This window comes from Haplochromis burtoni, unplaced genomic scaffold, assembly GCF_018398535.1.
Source record: "Haplochromis burtoni strain Fernald_Lab_line unplaced genomic scaffold, NCSU_Asbu1 Contig_52, whole genome shotgun sequence".
In the NCBI taxonomy this organism is placed as follows: Eukaryota; Metazoa; Chordata; class Actinopteri; order Cichliformes; family Cichlidae; genus Haplochromis; species Haplochromis burtoni.
Window position 1 is genome coordinate 2,193,136 of NW_024582413.1, and position 15,708 is coordinate 2,208,843.

The 15,708-nt window shown below is 38.4% G+C and overlaps 1 protein-coding gene across 4 annotated transcripts in view; it reads right to left on the minus strand.

The window, feature by feature from the left end:
• Nucleotides 1-15,708, minus strand: part of mybpc2a (myosin binding protein Ca) — a 66,065-nt gene that overhangs the window by 13,329 nt on the left and 37,028 nt on the right. For all 4 annotated transcript variants that reach the window (XM_042220644.1, XM_005921775.3, XM_042220646.1 and 1 more), the window contains 13 exons: nucleotides 13,679-13,803; nucleotides 11,151-11,256; nucleotides 9,171-9,340; nucleotides 7,459-7,624; nucleotides 6,819-6,925; nucleotides 6,688-6,717; nucleotides 4,654-4,793; nucleotides 4,252-4,411; nucleotides 3,388-3,492; nucleotides 3,034-3,222; nucleotides 2,760-2,894; nucleotides 825-992; nucleotides 406-494 (listed from right to left, as the gene is read on the minus strand). In XM_042220644.1, the coding sequence (XP_042076578.1) occupies nucleotides 406-494; nucleotides 825-992; nucleotides 2,760-2,894; nucleotides 3,034-3,222; nucleotides 3,388-3,492; nucleotides 4,252-4,411; nucleotides 4,654-4,793; nucleotides 6,688-6,717; nucleotides 6,819-6,925; nucleotides 7,459-7,624; nucleotides 9,171-9,340; nucleotides 11,151-11,256; nucleotides 13,679-13,803 (1,690 nt within the window). The remainder of the gene's footprint in view (nucleotides 1-405; nucleotides 495-824; nucleotides 993-2,759; nucleotides 2,895-3,033; nucleotides 3,223-3,387; nucleotides 3,493-4,251; nucleotides 4,412-4,653; nucleotides 4,794-6,687; nucleotides 6,718-6,818; nucleotides 6,926-7,458; nucleotides 7,625-9,170; nucleotides 9,341-11,150; nucleotides 11,257-13,678; nucleotides 13,804-15,708) is intronic.

Sequence of the window (15,708 nt, forward strand, 5' to 3'; positions counted from 1 at the left end):
AAAGCCTAAATAATAAACAGAAATAAAAACATACAAAAAAATGTTTATTTCCAAAAACTCAAAATGCTGGAACCACCCAGAGAACCCACTCCACAGTTTGAGAACCACTGTTCTAATATTTGTATATTTCTTAATATTTACTATGATTGTTTACATCTCATTTCTGTTTTTTGTTTGTTTTTGTATTTTGAAGAGGAAATATGTGCTGTTTGCATGAGGAGTGAGACTGGTGTTCTGTTTACAGTTGTTTACTGCCTGTGACTCCACCTTGTTCATTTACATTTTATGTAGTTAAACAATAAACAAACAAACAAAAACCACATAAGAGCACCTTGTATTGTCCACTCTTTTTTTCCCGATATTGCAAATGAAGTGTAAAAGCTAAAACTCTAAAACCAGACTCACCTGGAAGGGGATGACCAAGTTCACCTTCTCGCCCACCTGTGTGATGAATTTGGTTCTCAGACGCCGAGGCAGGCGTATCTTTGGATTTTCTGGTTGGTGGACACAGAGAAGCAAAAGTTAACTTTGTGAAAGAGTGGGTGATGTGGGGGCGTATAGATATGTACAATGTAAAATATGTAGAGCTTTTAGGTTTTGTGTATGTTCCTTTGCGTGGTTACAGTAGAAATTAATGACTCTTATTGGTTAAAAATCTCCGATATTTGCAGTAAATTTATAATAGCTAAATTATTTTTTCCCCTCTAATTGATCCTAAATGGTTGCTGAACATGATGTCTATCCCTGAATACACTAAATATTTCTAGTGCTGTTAAACAAATGTGTTCATTAAATGCTGTGTTTGATTAAAGCTTGTTTCTGACCCACGATCTCTCGGATAGTGACGGCTTGGGAGAGAACGGCAGGAGGACTGTGGCCGGCAATGTTGACTGCGATCACTCTGAATAGCATTTTCTCCCCCACTGGGAGTCCCTTCACCCTGTAATGGATATTTCCCACTGGTTCCTCATTAACCCGCACCCACTGGTCACCTAAAAGCAATAGTAGGAATAGTGAAGAAACAGATCAGAAAACCAGGATTAGTGTGTAACTTTGAGATTAATGCTGAGAAATTAATCACGTATAAATATTGCTTACCAGTGAACAGGCAGATATACAAATAACACTAAGACACACACACAGGCACATTGGCAAATACGTCTTCACTCAAACTTTTTTCTTATACCTACTAATCTTAAAAACTCACATACAGTTTGTAAATAGCTGAATGATGATTGCTATTACAGTAGGCAGAAAGTTGGACAGTTTTCTATAGCGCACATTAATCCAGCCTCAGGTGGCCTTTTCTCAGGGGGTCACAAGCTAGTGTACTCCTACAGCCTGGATAAATGAGAAGGTTGCATTAGGAAGGGCATCTGGTGCAAAATCTGAGCCAAATCAAACATGCGGATGTGTGTGCTGTGGCAATGCTTTGGGAAATAAGGGAGCATCTATAAGTACCTCTCACATTACACCAAACACATGATTTCTTTTGCCTTTGCTCATGTTTTTTTGTTTGTTTGTTTTAAGAAGGATTTGTCATATCACTCATTTATTACTTTAACCGAAGGAATAACCATGACTATTACAGTTCCTATAATAAATAACTTTTAGGCAGAGAGGTTTAGCAAATGATCAATCGTTCTCTTTGTATGAATAATTTTTGGGTTGCCAGGATTTGAAGAATCTCATTTGCATGACTGATTTCTAATGTGTCTAAATTCCAGTGTTCAGTGTTACTGTAATCACATTACATTTTTCAGTAATGCAGTGCGAACTGAAGAAGCTTCTCAGATGAGAGGTGAAACGTCTTCAAGCAACTTAAAGAAGTCCCAACGCTTTTCTTTCCAAGCTCCTTAGACTTCTTCCTACACTTGTGCTGCGTTCAACTGATTTTTTTTTTTTTCGTGCATGACAAGAGAAAAATGCTGGAGCGGTTTAGAGCTTTTGAGGAGCAGTGATATGGATATTATTATTTTTTTCCCATCGGACAAAAGAAACTCCAGGACATAAACAACCATATTATACTCCAAAACTTTGGCTCTTTGCAAGCATCTACTCAAACAGCATGCTAACATAAAGCTAGCCAAGAGTGACGATAAAGCTCAGCAGACAGGTAACAAAAGCAGCAAGTAGTCAGGCTTGTAGCCTCCATGTCTCTCTGTTTGTGTTTCTACAGCAGAATCCCAGTGCCATGTAGTACATTATGAGTTGACTTGTAAAGGAAATGAATTTCAACGGGGTAATGTTGTGTTAAATCCAACATGTTAAACTTTCCAGTTTCAGGAAATAACATTTCTAATGTTTGACTGTGATCATCCCACTATCTTCTGCCTGTCATGCCTCTGGCTATACATAATTCATGTATATACACAAAACACAACAGATGCAAATATCACTGTTAGCATTTATATTGTAATGATTATCTAACCTGCTTAAAATTGTTTAGTGGCCCCTTCCTTTCTGCTGCATAGCCAAGATGGCAACCACTGAGCGTGACAAGTGTTTCACACGTGTAGAGCATTTCATGCAGCCTTGATTGAGAGCCGGAAAACAATCATACACTCAGAATAGCAGGTGTAAGTATGAATTCCTCTTGCTAGCTAACTCAAAGGTGCATAAATATGTATTAGCCCACAATTTACTGTTAATATCCCCAATTTGTAAAGTTCTGACATTTATCTAATGTCGTTAGTTATAGCTTACAAATCCAAAATAAATCCTTAGTATAAAGTGATATCCATTTTGGTTATTCTTACTTCCTTCTTTGCAGTATTCAATGATGTAGCCATCGATGCCACCTGCTCCGATTTTCTCTGGAGGACGCCACTTGAGTGCACAGGTAGAATCTGTCACATCATCTACTGTGAGACGAGTGGGCTCACTGGTGGGGGCTGAGAGAGACAAGAGCTAATTAATACGTTAATACGGGGTATAATGGGATGGGAAGGTAGGTTAAGCTGCTTCAAAATGAGCATTGTGTGAAAAGCCTCTGTTAATTAACCATTCTGCTAATGACAAATGGCAACGCACCAATGGGCATGAAGGGCTTTGAGCTTGCACTGGGCTGAGAGATGCCAATGTCGTTGACTGCAAACACCCTCATCTCGTAGAGTACACCTTCAATCATCTTCTTAGCCTCGTATGTGGTGGACTCGTAAACATCAAAGTTGAGCTTCGTCCATCTGGGCGAGCCTATCTTCTTCCTCTCCATCAGGTACCCTCGAGGAAGCAGGATCAACATACGGTGAAGTCGTTAAAAACAGCTCCACGTCAGTTAGAAAAAAATATTGCAATGTAATAAACAAAATGGAATTTAAACTCCTCTTTTCTCCTGGGAGGAAGACATCAGATGTGAATATTACACGCTGCATGTTTCAGGGGTACCTTTAACGGCAACTCCACCGTCAAAGGCGGGAGGGTCCCATGTGATGATGGCAGAGTCCTCGCCAACTGATGCGCACTTGACGTTCTCAGGAGAGTTTGGCACATCTGGAGAGACAGGTTACAGTTGGAAATTGAAAGCATGGAGAGATGAAACACAGAGAGAAATGGGAGCGTTTGAGGTTTTTGATGTAGTACAGTACGTAAGACAACATGCAGATGTGATTTGGGGAGTCAACACCAAATGCACTGGTAAAGCCATCATATGTTTCACTGATCACAAATGAAAAACGTTACATTTTTTATTACCTCTATATAGACATTGCCACTTTGTAGAATAAATTACATCAGTGGTGATTACAAATCATGTTAGAGCAAGCTATTCTGTGTGTTTTGTGACTCTTAAAAACTATTAATCAAATGTTTCTATGTCCCTTATTTAAGTAATTTCATCCACTGCTCTCTATTCATTGCTTACCCAAAAATCCATCTTGGACTAGAGACTAGATAATTATTATTTATTATATAAATTATGTCTTGGTCATTCTTAACTCTATTAAGAGACAGACAAATTCCTTACAGTATGTATTTTAATGAAAAACAATATCTGAGGTGAAAGTCTAAAAACATGTGTTTTTTTTAATATGTTAATTGTTCTGGGTAGAAGCTGCAAAGACACTGGACCTAAAATTCAGATGATGTGAGTTTTTAAAAGATGGCACCACTATTGAAAATTATGGATTTCCTTTTTTTTTTTTTTACCATGACCCAGTCTCAAACTCTGAGGAACTATTGCCCTCAGTCAGACAGAAGTAATAGAAAGGGATCAAGGAAAGAAAAAGGCAAAAGTAAGAAACAGCCACTGACCCACAACTCTAACAAAGAGATCCGCCTTGTCCTCGCCGACAGGGTTAGTCACCGTGATGGAGTATTGGCCCTCGTCCGCTTTCTCCGCCCCCTCTATTACAAAGCTGCACACGTTCTGCTCTGACTCCACGTGGACCCGTCCCTCAGCCTCGGACAACACCTACCACACAGGGCAGCACAGAGTGAGAGACAGAACAAAAGGAGATTGCTGAAGAGGACTGTGTCGCATGACAACAGCCACCACAAAGACAGGTGATTCAACCGTCCCACTCTAGTGTTGTTTCATTCTTCTTTTGTGCTGTTTAATGACTAACGGCGAGGTACTCCGATTGACGCAGAACATATAAAATATCTGACGTGTTTGTGATGCGAGGTGAAGGATAAGTGCCATTTCTTTCTCACTTGGTCTCCTTTCATCCAGCACACAGTGGGGGCCGGTTCTCCTGTGAACTGAACGTCCAGGCGAAGTTTGTTTCCAGCCACCACCGTAATGTTGTTCTTGCCGCCGGAGCTACCGGTGTCCAGGAAGATCTTGGGAGGATCTTTCATTGTGACCAGATGAAGACAGGAAGAAAGAGACCATTTAGTTTAGAACAATGATGTTGGTTCTTTTTTTGTTTTTTATATTTGAGATTCAAGGTGTCTCAAAGGTGGCACAAAGACTAAATTTACTGTTTTTTTTATTCTATATATGGTCTTTTTGGACTCTGGCAAAAAAAAAAACACTAGAGGGATTTGGGGGTTTTACATTTGGAGCAGCATCATACTATACTGCCTAAAGCCAAACAAGCAAGTTGGAGCTTTTGTCTACTCGATGGCTTCCCAGAGCTGTGAGCATTTTCAACTTTCACATTCTTCAGTTCATTATATATTTTTAAATTGTTTCATAGAAGACCCTTTTGTGTTGCATTTTATGAAAAGATCACACAATTTTGAGAACAAAACAGAGAGCAAAGAGCAACTTAACAGCAGCTAAAAAGCAGTTTGTTGTGATTTAACTTCACACCTTTCTGCAGGGATGTATAAATGAACTCCAGGGTACGTCTGTAAACTCTAGGGTGTTGTTGCAGGTGGAACAAAGTGTACTACAGACATACCTAAGCATCAGTCTGAGTGTGGTTAAATAAAAAAGGAAGTGCAATTTCACCAGTATTGTTCAGTTTTATGATTAAGAAATGTAAGTAAATCTGCCAATAAGACATCTGTCACTATGTCTAAAATTACAGAAAATGCTCCCCCTCATGGACCCATTATAAAAAAAATATAAGTTGCTATAGTAAAATGCTTCTGTGTTTTAATTGTTTTTGTTTACCTATTACTTTATTATTTTGGCATAGTATGAGTAACAATAGCAGAGTTCCCTTATCAGTAGGAAAAACTGTAAATACAGTTAAGTTCAGTGACAGGTTTTCAGTCCCTCCAATCCTCTTATGGCTCAGGGACATTATAAGTGCAGCAACCAGAGCTAAGCTCCAAACAAAACCTGCACATATGGATGCTCGCCAGTATCTTCAGCCTTTGTTGCATTTTTCATTTGTCCATTCACTGACAAAATCAAGAATTTGACGTAAGGTTCAGAGTCATTCGTCATCATATATGACCTTTGTTCTCCAAAACAAGGAGAGAAAGTTACTTCTTTCTCTTCTTGTTTTGAAATTAGAGCAAAATGAACACAGCATAGACTCACTGTCCTGTTTTGAGGTACAAATGTGGCCTTGTGCAATGGGACACCACTATTTTGGTATCACGTGAGCTTGCTTGGTATCTCTGGAAACAACATGCAGACACACTGTAATGATTGTTTATCAGCTAATTTATTTTTCTGATGGTTTGTTTAGCAGTCTTACATATTGCACCTTTAAGGATATTTAATGCAAGTAATTATGTATGAAGTAACTTTATTTTAGGCCAGATACTGACTTCTGTGCCTAACTGTAGCTTTCATATAATCATAACCTCTGTAGCTAACTGTTGATGAGTTTGTATAACACGAAAAACACAACATGCACACAAACATTAAATTTTTTGATGACTATATGAAGATTAGAGATAGCCCAGATAACTGTCACCCAGTCTATTTGTATTACCAAAGCATATAATAATGTCTGCGCTAAAAAACTGAAATGAAATCCTTGATGTGCTTCTGGGATAGAGGAAAACCTGACATAGACAGAATCTGTCCCACTAACTATAACGTACGGTTAGGCATCAATCAATAAGAGTGTTACACTAACAATACATGATCAACTATTTGATTTTTTAAAAAGGGCACAAGGACATTTAACCATTTCCCTGTTCAGAGGGTCACTCAGTGGCATCTTATATGATATTTGCTATATTTTCTCAACAGCTGATTAGCTCAATAATTATCTCTAACATTTACTGTCATACACGACAGTATAAAGTATGAATTTTGTCTTTTAAAAAAGCACCTACCTTGTCGTGGAACATATTCAATTTTTATCTCTGTGGGGAAAAATAAAACAGATCAGGAAGATTCAAATTTGCAACTTATAGGTTGAATTCAGAAGAACCGCTTGGTATTTTGATTTTTACGTCGCTCTCACCCAGGAAGTTCAGTTTTGCTGAGAGAGAAAGTGCGTAGCCATCAGGGACGAAGGTATAATCTCCAGCGTCTGAAGCCTTCACATCATTGATCGTCAGCTTGTGGATCCTGGGGACATGTCGCCAGATGTTACCAAGGAGACAGCAGTTGTTATGACCCGCATTTATGCAAAGGACAGTTGCCCTAGCAACATACTTCAAGAGACAATATCTCTGAGTGAGAAAGCTACTAAATGGCTTTCACCTTGTGTGACCGCTGTCACCTTGGCATATCTGCTTCCATAGGCCGCTCTGATGGAGGGCTTACTGAGAGAAAACCCAGACCCTTGGGGTCTGTTTGTTGTTTGTGTGTGACCATGTGTGAGTGTTTGAGGGAGCGTGTGTATGTGTTTAGAGGTTAGAGCTTTACAGATTGCAGCCTATCCCCAAAAAATGGGTCAAACAACTAAGAAAGCCCTCTGGTAATAGTTTTCCAAGCCATGTAGCAAACTGCTTATTGTCATAGCTGTATGATTTTGTGAGCCTGGGTGTGTGTGTTTGCTGTTGTCATAATGTGTGCAGCTGTACATGATAGGTAGCCGAGCTGGAAACAACAGTTTTATCACAACAGAACATTAACCCACTGGAGTCTGATAGCGATACCTTCCAATGTGTGAAATTTTGATGCGATCGCTGGCCTCGACTTCGACACCATCCTTGAACCATTTTCCGGTCACGTTTTCATCAGACACCTCACACTTGAATACAGCTTGCTCAGATGCCTTCACTGTCAGATCGGCTATGCTCTGTAGAACCTCCAGCTCCTTATCTGCACCACAAAGATCAATCAAAAGTTTAATTAATAAAAAAAAGCCTAATTAATTAAGTGTATCCATGCAAAATTAGTGCAAATACAATGTTACAGTTTTGCGCTTGAGTATTACAACTTCCTGGATTTTATTTGTGTGTTCCCATTTCCAATCTTAGTGTTGAGTTACATTAACTACCCATTAGAAACCTAATTATTACCAAGTATTTATAAAGTAACGTTGGATTTGGAGGAATTGCTTCCTCCCCCTTTTTTTCTTTAAAAGAAAAAAACTCTACTATATACCTATGCTGGCATTGCTACAAACTAACAGCGACCTCCACAACCAAATGAAACCATTGCACAAACGTCAAAACTGCAGTTCTGTGAATGAGCACTTGAGGCTAAAACTGAGTCAGTCTCCACAGACTCCTATGTTAAGCTGCCTCTTGCACCGCAGCAATAAACATGATCGCAAAAACGTGTCTTTAGCCATTTTCCCCCTTTTATGCATTCGTTTTAGTACAACTAATCCATACATACATTTTGTAAACCATTTCAGAGACACCCCAAACCCGCTTTTTTGGTCATCTTTTATCTGAAAGAACCCATCCTACTCGGATTCCCTAACCACCACTATGGAGAGTAGCAGTTCTGAGTTCTGGATGACCTAGAAGATCCCAGAATCAGTACAGAAGAAACTAATTTTCTTATATCTGCAATTTTCTTGCAGCCACAAGTGAACGGTAGGAATGTAGATCAGCTGGTAAATCAACACCTTTGCTTTCACGCTCATCTCTTTCTTCACAGTAGATCTGAGCAGTAGTCACATTACTGGACGGTGACACAGGCAACACTATGGCTATGCCCATCTGGTATGTGCAGTCTCTGAGAGGAAAATTATTATCCAGCATTCCTTCATTACCTCATGGGCTTTAGCCATGCTGGTTTTAGCCACTTTGACTGTAGTACTTTGTTTATATCAGCTACCTAATTCACAGTTACTATAACTATACTATCTTTTCTCTGTATTTCTATCCTTCATCTGAAGGGGAAGGACAGAGATTTTCTCACACTATAATCAATTTATGGGACTCGTTTGACTCACAGCGTGTAAGTGCCTGATATCTGAAGCCTGATATCAATTTTGGAGGTGTAAAACCAAATTAGTATGACGAATAGTGTGATACAACTGATACAAGAGATTAATGAAATAAAATTAATGATGACATGAGTAATGACTAATTTGTTGCTTTTCATGCTTGTCAGGACGGAAAACATCAACATGTGCTGAAGTTTGTTTCTAACTGAGGAGTCATACTGGAAATACATGTCTGTAAACTTTAAACAGCACCACAGATTTCATGGCCTTTGCAATTTAAGAACATTAATGTTTTAATTATTAATTTTTATTTTAATTAATAATTATGTAATGTTTAATTTTTAATTGCTCCAATAATATATGATCATGTTGTTATTTGCTTTTCATGATCCCCGTTTGTTGTCAATAAGCCCGGTTAGCCTGGATAGCAAGTTTTCAAGCACTGGTGGACTGGAGGACAAATACCTTCAACCTCCAGCTCTGCCTTTGACTCCCCACCGTTGGTATAGACGTAATACGTTCCAATATCCTCTTTAGTGGCTTCATTTATGATCAAAATATGTCTCTTCCCATCTTTCTTTAACCTGTACTTTGAACCTGCAGTGTCTCTATTCAACTCCACTCCATCTTTCATCCTGTGAAGAAAACACACACACATATATACATCTGAAATACTTTAGCACAGGAACGCGAGAAAAGGGACTGATACTTGAGATGTTGGCAGTGTTGTAGATAGTGAGATCCTTCAGGAGTCAAAAGGCTTTGGGACAAAGTTGTGCAGTAGGTGAGGATTTTTTTGTGTACAATATCTGTACCAAAAAAAGCTGTGTATAGCAAAGGAAAAAAATGCATGCATTCATACTCATATCTTTTAGTTTGGCTCTCTAAAAATCTCTGAGTGGAATAACCATGTCCAAAAAAGTGCAGACAAGAAGGAAGCAAGGAAGACAGTGTCCCAGTTAACAGCCCATCTAGGCTTCCCCTAATTGCCTCAGACAGCTTTGATTGCTGTGTATTATTTCAACAATAAAACAAAAACCCAAAAGATATCTTTGTAGATTTTGCCTAGAAACTGTCTGGCTTTGTACAACACAGAAACTCAAAATAAAATAAAATAAAATAAAAGCCACAAAGATTCTTCTTTTGTGGAGAAGATTATTAGACAATGATATTAGAGTCAATTGCAAAATGTTTAGCTAATAGCAGTGTTTCATATAACAATTTGGTTGAGCTTATTGATAGATGCTTACTAATAAAGGTTTTGGTTTTGGGGGGTTTTGTTATTCATTACACCTTTTGCACCGATAAATCTTTATTTTAAAGCTTTTCGTCACACCATCTTGGAATAATAAACCATTTCAGTACTGAAGTGACAAAACAGATAAATCTCCACCATTGCATTTGGTAAATAGTGTCTTATTTGCTGATGGCAGTTAGCCAAAGTATAGTCACAGTAGAAATAAAGTCCACCTATTACTTAGTAGGTTGTAAAATTAGATAAATACACATCAGACTGGCTTGTACTGCCAATCTTTTTAAATCTTATCTTAAAACACATTTGTATTTACTGGCTTTTAATACAATATGAGAGTTATTTGACAATTCATATTTGATGTTTGCTATCAATATTATAAGATATTTTAATAGGTATTTTGTATTCTTGTACAGCACTTTGGTCAACATTCCTGTTGTAATTAAATGTGCTATATAAATAAATAAATTATATAAATGATATAACTATATAAATACAACCTCAGTACAACAGCAAAACATGACATATTACACTTTGTCATCATTTATTTAATCAAACTTAAGCAGACCTGCAGAAACAATACTTGAAAAACTAAGACAGGACAGAAGACAGAAAACCTGATTGAAACGCTGTGCCGTCAATAACCTCAATGAACCTCAATGAGCTCAAGTAACATTGAAAAGTGAGCCAAAACTCTGTGATGTGAAAGCCTGATAAAGTCATATAGAAAACAGCTACTTCAAGTTACTGCTGCAAACATTCGCCCTAAGAGGAATTGAATCACTGGGTACTTTGCTTTTCACACAATGCATTTTGGATTTTGCATTTTAGCTTTTAAGAAATAGATCATAATATGTTGTAATATGTCATGTGCTGTTATTCATATCACACTGTATTTACAGTATTTAATTTTAAAATGTAAAGCCTTAGGAACTGACATCTGTCCTTTTGCCATGACTCTGTTGGAGTGTCCTTATGCAGAAACCTCAGTTACACACTATTAGCCAGTATCTTTTATGTTAGCTTGTAAAAATTTTAAAAATTCACTATGTGAGCTGCGTCAGCATTACTTTATGAGGCCTGAAACGTATTGTCTCATTGGACTGTTTATTCCGTTATACAGAGTTTTATTAGCTGAGTAGCACATTGATGAATTTCAAACTCAAAATGAACCGAAGGGTAAATTAGCTCACCATATGACGTTAGCGCCTTCCTCAGACACTTCCACTTCAAACTCCACCCTCTCACCCACCACTGTATGAACATCATCCAGCAGCTTGGTGATGGTGACTGGAGGTTCTGAAAACAAATAGCTTTGAGTCAAACAACAGATGGGAAGTGAGTCATTAAAGAGATACGCTATTTTATGTAAATCACCAACTGGAAACTGGACATATCTAAATCACCGGAGTACACAAATACGAATGGAGAGTAAAATAAGTGTGGCGAATGAACACATCTGCAAGGAAGCAGGACTTGAGGAGAGTGACTAATGCTTTTCTACAATATTAACAGCAATAAGAATCTATCATTAAAAGATATTAATTATGTCATAATAGAGTATACATGTACCTGTAGGTCAGGTTTTTTAGCATTATTTTCTTCTTTTTGAATGGTCGATACCCTACTTTAGTACCTGTTAGCAGAAAAATAGGATAGCACACAAAACATGTAAACGCTCCTTCGTATTTGAATAACAGCATAGTATATTCTTGAATTTCTTATCCAAACCCACCAAACACACCCGTCTTGTGGAGGTGGAAGGCACCTCAAGTCTCCTGAGGTGGTGGGAGTCACATTGTGTAACCACATGTTGTGATGCTTGATGCTCTGCTAGCCTCAGCTATTTGTCACAGTCGGCCTCCAGTCCCCCTCCGGACGTTTCAATTCTTTCCCCCCTTAGCTGGTGTGCCCGTGAACTCTCTGAACTACACTCACAACACCACAGAAATATGTAAAAATCTGACTGGCATCACAAAAGTTTTGTGAAATGAATTTGATGTTGTCCACATAAAAGCTGAGGAATATATTCTCTCTGGAATACACAGACACAGCTAGAAGAGTATGACACTGAAATAGCCCAGTAGGTTTGTAATAGCGGCCGTACCTTCAAGTCTGGAAAAAGCAATATGTGATTTGTACTCTGATATGGAATAACCGTGACATGTTTGGAGGCTCCCAGAAACTCTAAAAGTGAGACACTGAAAGCAATAGAAATGTAGATGTAGATACAAAGTCATGTAATCAATAGTTTATCATGAATTTGCCCCTTCAATGAAGTAGCGCAAAAGGCAACTGAGTGAGCTATACAGGTTTCAGTTAGGACAAGAAAAGCAATATTTAATCTAGCTTTAAGGGTTTCTTCAGTTACATAATCTGTTTAGTGTTTAATAAATAATCACAAGCTTCATTTCCAACTGTTTTTTTTATGTCTGTTTATCTCGTATCCCTTTATATTATCATTTTGTTAGTCTATGTATTTATGTAAGCCTGTATTATTATTATTTATTATCACTATTATGCTATAACAAACAAATATGGGATAAATAAAGTATAAACTAAAAGATATTTATTAACTTAATCTAATGACTTGTTTTATCTAAACTGTTCCAGCTGGTCCCTGATTGGCTACTTTTCTTTGATTGGGTGATATCTGAAAAGTTCATTTTTGCTTGTATATTCTGTTCTTAGAAGGAAAGAGAGAAAAGAAAAATATTGGAAAAACTGGAAATTGGAATCGTCCAAGACAATCTAAATTGATGTATCTTTACAATAATGATACTATAAAGGCCAAGCAAATCTACTTTAAAATTGTATATTGTAGTGCAGTATAGTATTCAGAATATGAATTTGAAGATGGAAATAAGCTTAAGGAAATAAGATTTCGCTTTAAGAATCTAGTGTTATTTCATAAAGAGCTCAGAGGGAAAATATATGAAACTAAAGCAAATCAACAGAAAAAAATGGGTTTCTGAGCACATCTCAAACTGATGTCTGCTAGCCAGCTTACAGAAATCACCTCTACAGTCAGATTTTGACCTGGTTTGCTGGAGCTGAAAATGCTTCCTGTCTGAGCACACCTTTATGAGTCATTTTCGATCAAGACACATAGACACATTGTAGCTGCCTGGGAGTGGTTACAGAGCTTATTTTTATGGTTCTGATGATGTAAGAGAGTAAAGTATGGGATTAATATAAAAGCAGTAGACTGAGTTACATCCATTAAAATGTACAGTAAAGTGGCATGCATTTAGTCAATCAAATAGGCCCAATTAATACCAAAAATGACACGTGTTACAAGAATACGCAAAATACAAGTGCTTCTTTCAAGAACCCTGAATACAGAGCTATCATACACCAAATCTGCCTAGCAATTTTACTATTACCATTGATCCATATTCAAATTGTCCTTCAAAAACACACATATCAGTCAAACTCGGATAAATATGTCAGCACATTAATACAAACAGCACGGCGACAATGATACATGACAATAAACAAAGCATGAAAATTTCACTCGCCACGTACCCATTAAAAATGAGTGAGCAGACAACAGAGCGCAGCATGTTACTGCGTGGAATAAAAGCATTGAAATACACAGATGACATGAAGGGAACAGAGCTGTCAGGCCTCTCAACACTCAAATGACAGCATTTGCTAAACCAAGCAGAAAAACCGCTCCCTCCTGAAAGGATTCCTCCAAAGACAGTGACTCATATACCTTTGACAAAAAGCTCCGTGAAGCACTTCTCCTCCCCGACCACGCACTCGTATGCTGCGTCATCCGACAGGTTGCACTTATTGATAGTGAGTGTCCGCTTGTTGCCCACGCTCTCAAACACATACCTGGACGCAGAGGGATGGCGGGGGAAGATTATACGAGTCGGATAAAGAAGAAATGAAGTGAGAGACAAAGAAAGGGAGCGAGAGCGAGAGAGAATAATGATTAAGTGCTTTCAGCAAATCCAACCACAGTCAGGCGAACGGGGCCTAAAGACAACAGAGTGACTCAAAGTTACAGATCGAGACAAAGAATGCACACATTTAATATATGCTCCCACACACATGCGTTGAGCTTGCTGTGAAAATATGGTGCCAAACATCAGAGAGCTACAGTAATGCCACAGTGTCATCACACGCAGTGATGAGGCAGTGATGAGAAAGATTCCCATGGTTACAAGCTGCAAGCATTCACATCATCAGACCACTCAAGGTCCATTAACAGTAGGTGTAATTTGAATACTGAATAAGTACTTATTGTAAGGCTAACAGTTAAGCAGAAATGTTAGAAACAGAGTGTTCAGGATTAAAATGTATTACATTTTGATTTCATTGATGTAAACATGTCATGGTCCCTGGATTTCTTTATTATTCTCGTATACTGCTCGAGACAAATAAAGGAACACTTAGGAACACTCAGTGACGCGTTAGGAATAAAATGATGCCACATCATTTGATGGAAATAAAAATGATCACACGGCAGAGGGCTGAATTGAAAAGTACCCCAAAAATCAAAGTGAAAAATACTGTCGGCTACGATTTCTACCCCTCACAGCAGTTTCAGAAAACCTGACCTCTGACCTTGACCTTGAGGTGGAGGTCACTGAGACCCAAACTCATCTGAGATTTTTAGTAGCTACAACTGCATTATTCATTTCAAACCACTACGTCACTTCATTCTTGAATTCTTGCATTCACAAGCTTGCATGTCTGCACCGCCAGCCCGCCACTCGGCAAGGTGACGACAATATCCCATCAGACTTTTATGAAGCAATACCAAATGTAACTCAGTAGTCTGTATGCCCCCCTTGCTTGTATGTATGCCTGACAATGTTGGGGAATGCTCCTAATGAGACAACAGATGGTGTCCTGGGGGATCTCCTCCCAAATCTGGACCAGGGCATCACCGAGCTCCTGGACAGTCTGAGGCGCAACCTGGTGTTGTCTGATGGATTAAAACACAATGTCCCAGGGGTGTTTTGTGAGGGGGGCAATCAGTGGTATAAAGTCCTTCATCCTCCAGGATCCTCCATGGATATGCCTCCCTACACCATCACTGATCCACCACCAAACTTGTGAAAAATTAGTGAGGAAAAAATGTCAGTGGCCTCCACATGTAAAACATTGCCTGTTTTGAGGGTTGTCTCATTGTCTCCCCTCTACTACAACTGTTGTTAATTTCATTATTGCCAAAGTAGCTGAAACTGATTAATAAGCCCCTCTGCTTGTTTTTTGAGCAGCGTATAATGTGATTATTATAATCAGTAGTAGAGGTTGTAATAAACTCCCCATTGCTTCTTTTTGTACCTTCTAATGCTGTTACACTCATTGGCGAAACTAACAGGCAACCACGCAACCTAAAAACTAAAGCAAATGTGACCATGCCAAAAACTTGAGTAAATCCTCATAGACTCCAAAGCTATAATACCTTACTTCACAGCAAAAATAACCATGGTTACAGCCTCGTATTTAGAATAATTTTAGTCTCTACAGCATACACTGGCTATGGCAGATTAATATATGAGTGCTAACTCAGCTAATACTAATGTTAGCAAGCTTTTGTAAGTTAGTCACTCATCCAAACTTGAGCTCAAATGGCTTGGATGATCTGTACCACACCACAATTTGTCTCATAACCTCAATACACCTCCTCCAGAAGGAACCAACCGCTTAAACATGGAGTGAACTGAATTTTCAGATGATAGCTATAAAACAGCTACCCTCGATCAAATGCTCCCAAACCTTAAAGCT